Genomic DNA, 15,471 nt, shown 5'->3' on the forward strand with positions numbered 1-15,471 from the left:
TTCTCTTACTGTTCTCCATGGGAAGGCTTTTCTGGGCCTCAAAACCTTTCTTTAAGTGTTCTTACCAAGGGTTCTCTGAACTTAATGAAACAGTTTCCATATCATATTCTAATTGTTTTTTGCTATTTCATTGGATTACATGCTGTTTGCAAATAGCCTTGTGTTCCCAGTATTCATCACAATACCTAATATGCCTTAATAAGTATTTGTTATAGGCGTGAGTTCTCAAAAGAATCTAATTAAGTAGGTGTTATTGCCATGAATTCACAAATCAGAAAATCACTTTGTAGAAGTTAAATGTAACCAACCTGATATAGATAGTAAGCTGAAGACTGAAAGATCTGACTGAGAAGTTTTTGTGAGGCTTAGAGGTTAGGGTACTTGCCTGTGAGGCTTAAGGACCCAGGTTCTATTCACCAGTACCCATGTAAGCCAGATGCACAGGTAGCATATGCATCTGGAGTTTGCAGCAGCTAGAGGCCCTGGCGCGCCCATTCTCTCACTCTCTCTCTAATAAAATATTTTTAAAATAGCTTTTGTGTTTATAACATGCAACATTTAAAAATATTTTATTATTATTTATTTGACAGAGAAAGAGGTTGAGAATGGGTATGCCAGGGCCTCCAGCCACTGCAAATGAACTCCAGATGCGTGCGCCCCTTGTGCACCTGGCTAACATGTGTCCTGGGGAATCAAACCTGGGTCTTTTGGCTTTGCAGGCAAATGCCTTAACTGCTAAGCCATCCCTCCAGCCCAACATGCAACATTTATTCATAACTACTCACTTGACCTTGAAGAAATCCAGAAGCTTTAATCAATCTAAACTGTGCTCATGGTTTCTGGGTTTAGTAGGGACTTTAGAACTCTTCACTGGCTGAGAGATCAACAGTGGTGGGCCTTTGCAGGTCTTCATAGTCCTGACTTGGAACTTCAGCAGGGTTTTTGAAACTGTAGAACCATGTAATGTGGCACCAGCACAAGGACTAGCACTCATTCTTATGCATTAGTTTGTTCCATATAGTATGTTCTGCCCTTTTTCATATTGTTGTAGTGAGAAGACTTCCAGATTAAAACAATGTGGTCTGTACATAGTATGTAAGGGTGGTGTGTACATTAGAGAATTTGTAACAGTCACAGGTGTTATAACTAAGATCAGAAGGTAAATAACATTAAACTGCCATTTCAACATTTCAAGGGATTTAGTTAACATAATTAATTTGCAAAACAGTATGGGTATTTAATATTTATATATGTGTCTAGGTCTGGAGGGACATTGATCCAAATGCTATTGCTGTCAGTAATAGGATAAGTTTTCATTCTGTGTTCTGTGCACTTGGGGAAATTGTTACAGTATATGTGAATCATTTATTTATTTTGGTCTTTTGTTTTTAAAAACAGTAGAGCCATGCTAAAGGGAGAAAAAGTTAACTGATCCCTTACACCCCGCCCCCCATTGTCCAAAAGTAAAAGAAAATGTTCAATGAGATAAAATGTTGACTTCTTTTTTAGATACATGGCCCCTGAAGTTCTAGATGATTCCATAAATATGAAACATTTTGAATCCTTCAAACGTGCGGACATCTATGCAATGGGCTTAGTGTTCTGGGAGATTGCTCGACGATGTTCCATTGGTGGTAAATGCTCTCTTTTCCCCAATAGTCTTTCATTAGCAGAAGTTACTCAAGAATTGACCTCCTTACTGATTGAAATCCTATAGTTAGCAGTCTGACAGGCAGTCCTTAAGGGAACAGGAGATAAAACCTGGAGTGGGGGAGATGATTTGGCATGCCAATATAGTTTTCTCCCAGTGTTGTCTTCTGTTGCCATTTGAATCTTCAGCAGAATCAGTACCCAGCCTTTTGTTTTCTTGGACTGTAGTTATTTAGAATGGACCACTGCTTGAGAGGCTACCTGGGAAGTTGTTTCTAGGATGGGCTTTGATCATACTATTTTGTTTTTGTCTTGATATTATGGTTACTTTTTTCAGCTTAATTATTGGAGATTAATGTAATGACAGTTACATTAATATTGCATTAGTTTTTACACTATGCTTACTTTAACTTTTGGGTTTTACTTTAGATTGAACAAATTGTCCGTGTTGGCTTAAAAAGCAGCCCAAGGGCTTGAGACTGGGCTTGGCTTGGACTTAGGGGGTTCAAGCTTTTGAGGCAGTGAAAGAATATGTCTTGTTGTTATACCAAATAGGATATGTTACTGATGAATGCCAGTAGAGGAAGAGATTTCTACTTCGTGCTTACCTTATATGATTCATAGTTAACTGATCAAGTTTTGTACTCCTACACCCAGTGAGAGTGCAATCACATAATAAAATTTCATTTAATGCCTAGTAGGGTAATAGGGTCAGAAAACACCTGACCAAGGAGCAGTTTATGGGAGGAAATGTTTTATTTTGGCTTACAGACTCAAGGGGAAGCTCCATGGTAACAGGTGAAATGATGGCATGTGCAGAGGGTGGACATCACCTCCTGGCTAACCTCAGGTGGACAGCAGTAACAGAAGAGGGTGCCAAACACTGGCAAAGGGAATCTGACTGTAATACTCAGAAACCCGCCCCCAACAATACATCACCTCCAGGAGGCTTCAGTTCCACAATTGCCACCAGCTGAGGACCTAGCATTCAGAACACATAAGTTTATGGGAGACACCCAAATCAAACTACCACAAAGGGAAATATCAACCTTGTCGTCATAGCACTCATAGTTAACGATCCTGGAAATAGTCTTTACTCATTTCATGGAAGTGTATAGTTTCAGAAGGTGGGCCCGGTCATGTCTCATGGGTGGGTGGGGTGTGGATGAAGTAGAGTAAGCTATGAGCCTTCCTCCACCCACTGGATTTAGTAGTGGGACACATAACAAGCTTCAGGTAATCTTTCTAACAGTGTATCAGTGGCTGATTAAGTTCTTCAGAATGGCTTTTTTAATCAATACAGGTATTCATGAAGATTACCAGCTGCCTTATTATGATCTTGTACCTTCTGATCCATCAGTTGAAGAAATGAGAAAAGTAGTTTGTGAACAGAAGTTAAGGCCAAATATCCCAAACAGATGGCAGAGCTGTGAGGTGAGTATTTTGTCACTAGACCATTATTCTAAACTGATTTTGCTTAGTAAGTAGAAATTTGCTACTTTAAGGAAAAGAGGCTAGATTTTTTTCATAGTGATAGTTATATCTAATAGTGATAACTATTTTTATAGTTTTAAGAACATTAAAAATGTGTAGAACATTTGCCATGGTCATCATCATGTCTAAACATGGTTAGATCTACCAAATTAAGTTTGGTGCCTGCCATTTAAATGAATGCCTCCCTTCAGCCAGGGCAGCTCAGAACACTGTGACAAATAAATACTGGACAAGAACTAGGAGGTCTGTATACTACACCAGCCTGGCTCCTGTTTCAGAGTTGGAGTTTGGAGGACCCTATCCTTTCTCAGGAACTTACTGTCCTTTGTAAAATGAGGAACTTGGTTGGATACAGTCACTGGAAAAACGTTTCAGATGACTGCACATTTTGTTCATATGATTGTCCAGGTGACTGTTCACTGGGAGTGTCCAGCAGGGTCAGACTGTGTCATCCCCAGCTCTGAGAGAAAGTTTTAGAAATGAATTTCTAAGACAAATTTTATTGAATCTACTCTTAATTGCCATCTATTATAATATTGATGAGGTAAAGGTATAGCCTTCCAAATTTGAGGTCTTATAGTGTAAGTAGTATAAAAAGCTAGTCACTTTGGTGGTTTTTACATTTAAAAATAATGTAGGACTCCGGTGTCAGGCACCAATAGAGTGTGCTACCTCCAGCAAAATGAACTATCCAGGCCCAGAGGAGATACAGCTCAGTGTACTCAGAGAAATTTCACGTGGCAGAGCTTGACAAATGAGAGTATCTTTTAAAAGCTTTATCTGGATACTTGAAAGTACAGACTTTAAGTACTTGTATAATAATTAAAAAGAGGCCAGGCATGGTGGCTCATGCCTTTAATCCCAACACTCGAAAGCAGAGGTAGGAGGAGGATCACCACAAGTTTGAGGCCACCCTGGGACTACATTGTGGTCAGCCTGAGCTAGAATGATACCTTACCTCGAAAAACCAAAAACCAGTTACTATAAACATGGATTTTTTTTTTACTAATGAATTTATTGTCATAAACATGTGGTTTTTAAGCACAAAGAACATGTACAATTTACAGTTGATATTATGTCATGATGAAGTAATGCTATTTTTAATTTTTCTGAATTTGGTTAATTTTCTATATACTTATCCACTATTTCAACCTTTTGCTTTTCTGGGATTTTAAAATCTCTTAGTTGCAACGTATTAAGAATATGTAACTGGCTGGACCTATTAGTACAGGCCTTATAATCCCATCTTTTCAGGAAGCTGAGGCAGGAGGAATACAAGCTCCAGGCCTGCCTGTTCTGCAGAGCTAGTTCAAGGCCAGCCTAGGGAGTTTATCAAGATGCTGTCTTAAAATAAAAAATGAACCAAAAAAAAAAAAAAAAAAAAAAGGATTGAGGATACAGTTTAATGGTAGAGTGCCTGCCTAGTATGTAAGGCCCTTGGTTCAGTTGGAAGTAACATCTGTATACACAAGAAACTGATGACTTTCAGAGTCTTCTTGTTGCTTCCAGTTGAGGGATTATTCTCAAGGCCAACTGTATAGCTTTTGTCTTGAGATGCCCCCCCCCCCTTTTTTTTTTGCCAGAATGACCTGTCAGTTGAAGTCACCCACTACAACTGTGTTTGGTGTTATCTGTGACCTTAGTTCTAATAGAGTTTGTTTGATGAAGTTGGGAGCCCCCATGCTAGATGCATATATGATTAGGATTATAATGCCTTCCTGTTGGAGTGTGCCTTTAATCAATATAAAATGACCTTCCGTATCTTTCCTAACTAGTGTTGGGCTGAAGTCTACCTTGTCAAATACTAGGATAGCAACCCCTGCTTGTTTTCTAGGCCCATTTGCTTAAAACACTGTTTTACAACCTTTCACCCTAAGATAGTCTCCATCCTTTGTAGAAAGGTTTCTTAGAGGCAACAAATTAAAGAATTCTGCTTTTTAACCCAGTCTGTGAACCTATCTTTTGGTTGGGGCATTGAGAATGTTGATATTGAGTTATTATGGAAAGGTGTTTATTTACTTTGGCCATTTTTGTTGTTGCTGTTTTGTAGTTCTTCTGGTTTTACCTTGCTCTCTTGTATGTAGTTCTTCTGGTTTTACCTTGCTCTCTTGTATTAACTAGTATTTGAATATGACTTGTTTTTTCCAGGTTGCTTATATGTGTGCTTTTCTTTCTCTTCAGCATGGAGGATCCTTTCAAGTATTTTCTGTAGAGCTGGTTTTGTCTTCAAATATTCCTTTAGCCTGCTTTTGCTGTGGAATGTCCTTATTTCTCCTTTTATTTGACTGGATAGCTTTGCAGGATAAAATAACCTTGGTTGATAGTTGTTATCTTTCAGAAGTTGGAATATATCATTCCAGGCCCTTCTGCTTTTAAAGTTCGTGTTGAGTAATCTGCTGTGATCCTGATGGGCTTGCCTTTGTATGTGACTTGATTTTTCTCTCTAACTGCTTTCAATATATTTTCTTTTGTTTGTATGTTTGGTAATTTAATTATAATATGGCAAGGAGAGGTTCTTTCCAGATTTTGTCTGTTTGGTGTTCTGAAGGATTCTTGTGTCTGCACTGGCATCTCTTTCCCAATTTGGGGGAAGTTTTCTTCTCTGATTTTGTTGAAAATGCCTACTATGCCTTTGGAGTGAAATTCTCCTACTATGCCCTGAATTCTTAAGTTTGATCTTTTCATAGTGTCCCGAATATCTTGAAATTCCCATTCATTCTTTCCTATTAATTTGTTTTTCTCTTTGTTGGACTGTATTAGATCTGCCACCTGGTCTTCTAGTTTAGATATTCTGTCCTCTCCTTCATTCATTCTTCTGGTGAGATTTTATACAGAGGTTTTTTTTTTTTTTTTAAATATATTTCATTGACTGTGTTCTTCATTTCTTATAATTCTGACTGGGATTTCTTTATTATTTCTATTTCCTTATTTATGTCTTATATTGACCTCCTTATTTCATTAAATTGTTTTCCTGTGTCTTCTTTCATTTCTTTGATTTCTTTGAACATATTTACAATCATTCTTTTGAAATCTTTCTCAGGCATTTCCTCTAAATCAGTTTCACTGGTGGTCATTTCTGATGCTTTAATTATTTTTGGTGGATTTATATTGTCTTGATTTTTTTTGTATTTCTTGTGTTATAACGTATCTTGGATTAATTTAATGCCTAGACTTTCTAATTATCTGCAGTATTATTTGATGTATCAATCAATCTGATGTTATATATCTTCAGGGTAGGAGCTTAAGGTTCTAGGTGTGGCTCTTAAGACTCTCAAGAGTATCTACAAAAATGACCCTAGATTAGATGTTGGGTTTACCTGCTATGAGAAGATACTCAAGTAGGCTGAGTGGAGAAACCTACAGGCAGATTCTAAAATTTAACTGAACAGTGTACACATTCAATGAAAAACAGCACAGAGACAGGCTGGAGAGATGGCTTAGCAGTTAAGGCCTTTGCCTGCAAAGCCAAAGGACCCGGGTTCGACTCTCCAGGACCCATGTAAGCCAGATGTACAAGGAGGCGCATGCATCTAGAGTTCATTTGCAGTGGCTGGAGGCCCTGGAGCACCCATTCTTCCTCTATCTCTCTCTCATTCTCTCTGCTTCTTTCTCTCTCACAAATAAATAAATAAAATATATTTAAAAAAAAAAGAAAAACAGCACAGAGTATTTATGCAAGAGTTGGTATTATGACAACCAGATTCTCTAACAAAGTCACAGTCCCTAAGCATGTGTGTTGCCCCACCCTTAATCCTGTCAACTGGGAGGCTAAGCTTTCTAGTCTATAGAGGGTTCCAAGTCAGTTTGTGACCAAGTGAGACCCTTCCCTAATGAACAGCAGAAGAGGAAACAAAGGCCCTATAATATAAATCAGGAAAGCAACAAATGACAAGCCCCAAATATAGCTTATTTAAGAATGGCAAATCCCACCATCTATCAGATTTAACGTATAATTTATCCTGAGATGAAAGGTACAATTAGCACTTCCGAGTCAAGTGTGTGTGTGTGTGTGTGTGTGTGTGTGTGTAAGTATATATATATATAAAATCAGGCTTATTTGGCGGGTACTGACCTGGTATAATCCCAGTTACATTTTGGGATGGTTTTGGTCTCAGTTATGCTGCATGCCCACTTGTGTCCCTCTTTGCTGTGCTGTGGACTCAGGTAGGCTGCCTGGGTCGCTGGATGCTGTTCTGGTTGACAGTGCCAGGTGCTGTGTGGATGAGCTCCCTTCCCCAGGTCTCTGATCTTGCTGGCACTTGCGCTGGCGGTAGGGGTGGGGAGGCTGTAAATGGTGGCTCTAGTTCTCCCACTGGTCCATGTGATCCTCTACCTCACAAACAGCTCCTCCATTAGTCCCTGCCGTCCTCTCTTCACGTTTCTTGAGTTTGCATGGAGGCCATTGTGGGTGGAGAATCCCCTCACCTGGCTCTTCCTGTGGCTCAGGCCGAGCCTTGTGGCTGTGGCCCCATGGACCTGGTCCCACTGCTGCTGGAGCCGCTTCTGCCTGCTTCTGTGGGCTCTAGATGCTGTGGATCTCTCCTACTGCTACAGTTGATAGTTTCATATACTTTTTAGTACAAGAGTGCATTTTGCTGATTTTTTTTGGGGGGGAGGGATTTTCTCCCTAGGCTGCTTTGGTGTGGTTCCTATGCCGCCATCTTAACTGGAAGCCCCTTTGCTTTTTATGTTGAATCACTGCTTCTGATCTCACAGCTTTGTTTCTTTGCTCCTCTTTCAGGTCTCTAATCAGACGTTGCCTTGTTAATGAGACATTACTTCTCTTCCTATTGAAAATAGCCCTTTTTTCCTTGCCATGCTTTGTCTACTCCTGACTACTATCAGAAGGTTCATGTATTTTACAGTAATTTTTTATGTGGACAGGGAATTTGTCTGTTCACTGCTATATTCCTAGCACCTAAAATGGTACTTGGTATATGGTAGACACTCAAAAATATGTGTTAAATAACATATATGTGCATGTTAGCATGTGGTCCTTTAACTCTGGAAGCATATGTTCTTTTCCAGGAAATACTTCTATAGTAGTATTGGATAGATAGCTTCACTTCCATTTTCTTTTGTTTATGTTCTTCAACTCTGGTTACATGAAGGTTAGACTACCTGTCTTCTCAATTTCTTTTCTGTCCTCTTATCTTTCTCTCTCTCTTTTGGTAGGATTTTGCTTTAGCTCAGGCTGACCTGGAATTCACTGTATAGTCTCAGGGTGGCCTTGAACTCATAGCAGTTCTACTTCTGCCTCCCAAGTGCTGGCATTAAAGGTGTATGCCACCACACCCATGCCCAGCTTCTTGGTTTTGTTTTGTCTTTTGTTTTTCTCTGCTCTTTGGGGTGGTTTATCAGTTTCATCTTCCAGTTCTTCTCTCGTCTATCTCTGTCTCTGTTTTTCCATTTATATTGTTTCTCTGTCTCTCTCTCTTTTCTCTCTCCTTCTCACTTACATTATTTCTTTTAACATGTTTCATATTGGTCATGTTCCCGTTGGGTTATACTCATTCTCTCTCCCTTGGCTCTGTTCCACTGAGGGTCCTCCTCATTGGGATTATTGCTGTTTACTGTGGGGGTCATGAATGTGCCAGTCATTTGTGGTGGGGACAATACCTCAGGATACTCCTTCCCACCTGTGGCTCTTACAATTTTTCTGTCCCCCTCTTCCACAATGTTCCCTGAGCCTTGGAGAGTATGTTGTAAGTCTCCCTTAGTATGGAGCTCTCAGCAGTCTGGTATTCTGCTTTGATGAGTTTTGAGTCTCCTCAGTGTCTACTATTTCCCTCAAGGAGATTCTCAGGCTAGCAGTTGTTCTCATATTTTTAATTTTAAGTACTTGTTTGTTCCCTCAGTGTTCCTTCTATTTACTACTTAAACCATTATCCTGTTAATACATGTTTGAGGAATACATCTAATATGGGATATGTGGGCTGAAAGATACAGTGGGGACAGATTGAAGCAACTATAAGAACTACCAATGATGGATATCAGTATTGTCTGTTTGTGGTGGTGGTGGTAGTAGTAGAGATTGAACCTAGAGCCTTGTATATGCTGGGCAAGCACTGTAACATTGAGCTATAACCTCATCCTTTATTAATAGTTTTGATACATTGTTCTCTCCTTACGTTTTCTGTTTTCGCCAAGTTAATTTTTTTGTTGTTGTTGTTCAGTTTTTCATGGTACTTTCCTCAAATGTGTGATCAGACTCTTCACTTTCAAAGAGGGTCTGAAAACTGACAGGAACCTCTGTGCCTGGGGATGGATCTTATTGACTATGCTCGTTAGGTGATCTGTCTGGATTGCTTTCTAGGGAGGAAGCCACTGATGTTAGTCTTCCCAGTCTGTTTTCTTGGGCTGCTCAGATTTTAAGAAGGTTCTTTCAGTCTCCTGTCCTGAGGAGCATCTACAAGGTGCTGCCCATATATTGAGGAAAAAACTTACAGTCTTAACATTCAGTATGTTTCCAGTATGAAGCTTCTACCCTTATATTTCCCAAACCAGAGATAATGTCCTCTCAGACAAAAACCTTCTAATCTGCTGTAGTAGCAGTGGATTGTCCAGGTATATAAAGTTGGTGGTGGACAAGTACTTGGGTTTCAGCTGTCTGAGCTCATACCCCTAAAATTTTACTCCAAGCTTTCCTCTAAAAGTACTTCATGCAGGTAATTTCTCAGTTCAGGGGAGTTTCACTGTAGGGCAGATTCCTTTTGTTCTGTCTTAGTGCTGGCTTAGGTTTTTCAGAGAAGTGAATAAATTTTTCACTTGTCCATCTGCTTTCTAGCAGGTGGCACCAGTATCCTGATGGGAACTGAAGTTAGTTTCACTCATTTACTATCACAAATAATGCTAGAACAAAAACTTTTGTGTATATGTGTCATTTTAAAAGAAAATTCACAGGGGAAAAAATCTTACCAGTTTTAATAACGAGGTAGTAAGTGTACCTTAATTGTGATTATTGTGTTTTCTTGTAGGCCTTGAGAGTGATGGCTAAAATTATGAGAGAATGTTGGTATGCCAATGGAGCAGCCAGACTGACAGCTTTGCGGATTAAAAAAACATTGTCACAGCTCAGTCAACAGGAAGGCATCAAAATGTAATTGTGCAGCTTTGCTGGAACTCTTTTTCAGATGTGCTTCTGGGTTTTCATTTGAGAGGTCAGCTGTTCTACCTCACTGAGAGAACAGAAGGATATTGCTTCCTTTTGCAGCAGTGGAATAAGGTCATTTGAAAGCTTCCCAGGATTTCCTTGGATCCCGGAAACAGCCCTGTGGGTCCTTCTGTGCACTATGAAGCTTCTTTCCCAGGACAGTTGCAAATGTTGTGTAGTCTACCTTTATTTTTTATTAACAAGACTTGTCTTTTTAAAAGATTTCTGGTCTTAACTTTATGTAACTCTGCTGTGTTGATGATTGTCTTTAAGGGTAAAGGAGCAAGATTGTTGAGTTACACAAAACATTTCTTACTGTTAAAGAACTTGACTTATCCTGGTTAGTACATTCTCAGAGAATTCTGAACCACTAAAGAAGTTTCCTTGATTCATGCTTTGAATGTACTGTTCTACGGTTTTTTCAGGATCTTAACCTAAAACTTACAGAACTCTTACCTGAGTCTAAAAATGACCTCATATAGTGGTGAGGAACATAATTTATGCAAGTGTATTTTGTATACTATTAGTGTTCTTTCACATATTCATAAAATTACATGCCTTCACAATGGGATTGTACTATACCAGTAAGTGCCACTTCTAATGGAAAAGAATAGAATTGCTTAATGTCTCTGTGTTCAATCTGTAGTGTTTGAATGCAAAAAGTTTATTTATCTGGGTAACCCCAAGCCTTTTTTGTGTTGCTTTTTGGGAAGAGTTTTTGTGATGTCATTAAGTATTCCGTTTTGAAAATGCCTTTCTCCTACCAAAATGTGCTTGAACCACTAAAGAAATGCAGTGGCATTAATAATAATGGTTGTCATGGTCATGTTGGAATATTCTCACACTGAGCTTTGCAGTTTTGTTGTGTTGTGGCACTCTAGATGCTTACAGTGCTTTAATAATGTAACCTTTGTAGTATACAGACTAATTTTTCTGTAAAGGAAAGTTTGTCTAGCTGCTTGTGAAAGTGGTGTGGTATTCTCTAAGCCATTTTTCCCTTATCTGATCAAAGACAGTGTTATTTTTTTTTCTAAGAAATGAATTACATTTAAAACTCAAATATGGCTAATGTTAAATAATAAACCTTTTCTAGGGAGGCAAAGGTAGTTAATTGAAATAGACAACAAATGTGTGTGACCGTCACATTTACTATGTAGGTATAAGTGTTTGGTGGATTCTCTGTCCTTTGTAAGGTTAGAGTTGGTGTAGTTTTGAGGTCTCACTGCACTGAGGAAGGCAGCTTTTAATTCAGTCTTTTAAAATCTCATTATACGTACAGATATTACAGCTACCTGTTTGACATGGTGACATAACTGAAGTCAGTGTGCCTTTGGTACTGGGATAGGTGGTAGCTAAAGGGCATTCTGAAAGAAGGGTCTCTGCTTGCAAATCTTTTCAGTGAAATTAAATGTTCACAGTGAGCTTGTCATGGTCTACCCGTACCTGATGTTGGAGTTAGCTGGTTAATAATTGGGTTTTTCTTCCAGTGCTGTAAAGTCCTTACAGGGCTTTTACAGTTTTCAGAATCCTTTTTATCACTGTGATCTTACTCTGAGGATGAAAAGGCTATCATAGCTGTAAGACAAGATTTGACAATAGTGATGACAATGCCTGGATAAAGGGCCAGCAGAATCACTATTACAGTGTTTTGGCCAAGAGATTATGACTGTTTATGGTGAATTAAGTTGCATTCTAGTAATGTCTTATCTCTTATACCTAGAGTAAATTTGAAGACTATTTGGTCTTAAATTACCAAAGTAATTTTAGAATATATGACATATTACATAGGAATTTAGTGTCAATTTAATATGTTTAAAAACATCATGGGGAAAATGTAATTAGAGGTTAATATTTTCACTACAAATTTGAGGTTTTTTTTCCTATAGTTACCATGATTTCATTAAAGTAAGTTTGAGAGATTTATGTTTTATAGTTGTTATATTACTTGTTTAATAATCTAAGATCAGGTACTTTTTTTATTTCTAAACCTATGAGATCTGCTTTATGAAATCCAGGGGACCAATGTATCTTATTACTAAAACTATTTTCATGTAATTTTAAAAACATGCCAAAAGTTGTCTGATTTTAAAGTTGTAATACAGTTTCTCACTTTAATATAAGGAAATCAGTTTTTGCTAAAGATACTCCTTATTGCATCAGAGATTGAGTTACAGGTGTACTATTCTTGCCTAAGTAGATAAAATGTGCTTTTGATGAATCAGGGAATTTTTTAAGTTGAAATTTAGTTATTTTTGAGTTTACATGTTTCTACAGCTAATTCCTTTTTGGTTTAGTTTGATGAACACAACTGGCTAACATTTGAATATAGAAATAACTTAAATGCTGAGCTAGGTCATGATTACTATGGCTATAATTGTAGATGAATTTACTTTTTTGTCATTTAGAAGCCCAGTCATTTGTTTGTTCATCCTATCCAACATGCTCAACTTCCATGATTTATTTAGTATGGCTCAAACTTATCTTCTAGAAAATTACCTGCCCGCCCACATTATTTTGTCAGCACCATAGACTCACTGAGTTATAGACATCCCTGGTCCTTCATATCTTCATCTCTATTCCTCTCATTTTGCCTTCCTGCTAACCTCTGGCTCAAGACCATTACCCCCTGTCTGCCTCCTGCTTTTTGACAGAAGAGTGGCTTTATTTTTTTTTTTTTAAGGTAAGGTCTTGCTCTAGCCTAGACTGACCTATATAGTCTCAAGCCGGCCTCAGACTCACAGAGATCCTCCTACCTCTGCCTCCCGAGTGGTGGAACTAAAGGTGTGCACTACCACGCCTGGTGAGTAGTGGCTTTTGAGACCTAGAGTGAAGTGGTCATGGAAGCTATGGGATATTTTGATTTCCTTGAGTCACTGGATGTTGCAGGGATTAGATGTCTGTAGGTATGGAGAGTGAGTGATGCAGCTTGGGGTACTCTGCTGGTTGCCCTGCTTTGACCTGAGCCATGGGTGAGGAGTAGGGTGACTGCAAGGCAGCAGCTGTGGCAGCAAGTTTCATCACAGTCAGTGTCCGCTTGTGAGGCTTGGAAAGCTGAGCGGCGCTCTGTTGCAGTGAGAGTGCTCAAGAAGTGCCTGAGTCAGCATGCGGTGCCGCAGCATCAGAGTCCCAGGTCTCCTTTCTCCCCGCGGAACTAAGTGATCACTTAACCATTTTGTAATACGTGTGGGTGACCTTTTTTTTCTTCTCTGAAAACTGTCAGATGTAGACAATTTTGTAAAAACAGTGACAGAATGCTAATTAACATGCACAACAAAATAAACACACCAGACATATCAAACTTTTTTTAAAAACCATGCACTGATAAAAGAACAATTGTAAGTTGTTTCTTGATTATAGCTATGTTCTGGCTCCAGATCATGGAGATTCCAAAAAAGGCTACATTGCAGCTCAGCAGAAAATACTTTTATATTTTGAAATCCTAAAGAATATCACTCTGGAAAAGTACTGCAGCTTCTCATTTGTGTTTTGGAATTCCCATGGGCCCTCTATAGGAATGCTGTGAGGATTGTCAGTACACATTATTTTCAATCCTAATATGCAATCTTACTTGTAAATGTAAATTAAAAGTACAGTTAGTAACATTGAATCTCTTTCTTAAAATTTAAAGTGAACCTTTTGTTTTTTAAAAAGATTTGTGAATTTAATATCATGAACCATGTTTTGATATTCCCTCTTCCACATTGTGCCAATAGAACGTGGGGTATTTGATATTTCTTTATATGTCAAGGAGATGCTTCAAAATGTCAATTGCTTTAAACTTAAATTACCTCTCAAGAGACCAAGGTACATTTACCTCATTGTGTATATAATGTTTAATATTTGTCAGAGCATTCTCCAGGTTTGCAGTTTGATTTTTATAAAGTATGAGTATTATGTTGCTAAATTACTCAAATGGTACTGTGTTTATATTTGTACCCCAAATAACATCATTATGCCTTGTTTTCTATATTTTATTGTATTTGTGCAAAGTTCTTTTGACTCTTATCGATGTGATCTCTGCCCCATGAGATATGTACAGAAGATGTCCTTATAAATATTCATTTAAGTTGAATGACTTTGGAAAGCCTGTAAAGAGAAGAAACTTGCATTTCCCCATAAGTTTTTAAGAATTGTACATTGTATTTGTAGTAATATTCCAGATGACCTGTAAATAGGAAATAGGAAAGTGATGGTTCTGTTAAGTCCTAACACTACAGTAGAAAAATGGAAGCAATGCAAATAAATTACTTCCCCCCTCCAAATGCCAGTGGCCGCATTCTTTTCTGGAATCTCAGGGGAATAAGTTCCCAAATTCATTCAGGTTGTTCTATTTCATGTGACCTATAGGACCAAGTTCTCCACTCCCCTGGTGATCCTTGCTGGAGTGTATTCTTTTGAGTCCAGAAGCCATTCCCTGGTTCACATCCCTCTCTCCCATCATCCAAGACAGTCACAACTGGTTGAGTCCTTCATACATTTCCTTTCTCTGATCACCCTGCCTTGTCTCTCCTCTACTTCTCTCTACTTCTGCATGCTTGCTAGAGAGATGGTTTAGTGGTTAAAGCATTTGCCTGCCAAGCCTAATGACCTGAGTTCAATTCCCAAGTACCTATGTAAGCCAGATGCACAAGGTGGCGCATGTGTCTGGTATTTGTTTTCAGTGGCTAAAGGCCCTGGCATGCTCATTCTCCCCCACCTTCCCCCCCCCCCCACACACACACAAAGATACCATAAGCAGAACAGAAGCAAAGTGCTGAAGACATTAGAGGCATTTGCAAAATGGTAATATAGCATGCTCTGTCTTCTGGGAGAAGCTGCTTACTCTTGTATAGGCAGGGTACTCCAGGTAGACTAAAGGCCGATTTCACCACTGTTAAACCTGGCGAACCACTGAGTTCATTGGGCTTCCTTGCAAAACATGGGCAAGGCTTTACTTACAGAAGTATGGAGACCACAATGTAGCAGTGCATCAAGGGGTCTCATCCCAGCATGAATAATGAGTGGAGCAGTCCATCCCTTGACCTTTCACCTCTACATACTTTATCTCCATGCGTCATTACATACAGCTGGCACGTGCGGGGGGGGGAGTCTGAGATCTTGGACAAGGATCTGATGACCCTTCCCGTCCCTCTCCTATGAAGGAACATTAATAGACCCAAGAGAGTGCATGGTTA

General features: G+C 38.9%; 1 protein-coding gene across 3 annotated transcripts in view; it reads left to right on the forward strand.

The window, feature by feature from the left end:
- Window positions 1-14,559, forward strand: part of Tgfbr1 (transforming growth factor beta receptor 1) — a 68,755-nt gene extending 54,196 nt beyond the window's left edge. For all 3 annotated transcript variants that reach the window (XM_004656956.3, XM_045151294.1, XM_045151299.1), the window contains exons 7-9: window positions 1,510-1,634; window positions 2,954-3,084; window positions 10,122-14,559. In XM_004656956.3, coding sequence (XP_004657013.1) covers window positions 1,510-1,634; window positions 2,954-3,084; window positions 10,122-10,247 — 382 coding nt within the window. In that variant the 3' untranslated portion in view covers window positions 10,248-14,559. The remainder of the gene's footprint in view (window positions 1-1,509; window positions 1,635-2,953; window positions 3,085-10,121) is intronic.
- The last annotated feature ends 912 nt before the right edge of the window (window positions 14,560-15,471 follow it).

The sequence above is a fragment of the Jaculus jaculus genome, chromosome 1 (assembly GCF_020740685.1).
Source record: "Jaculus jaculus isolate mJacJac1 chromosome 1, mJacJac1.mat.Y.cur, whole genome shotgun sequence".
In the NCBI taxonomy this organism is placed as follows: Eukaryota; Metazoa; Chordata; class Mammalia; order Rodentia; family Dipodidae; genus Jaculus; species Jaculus jaculus.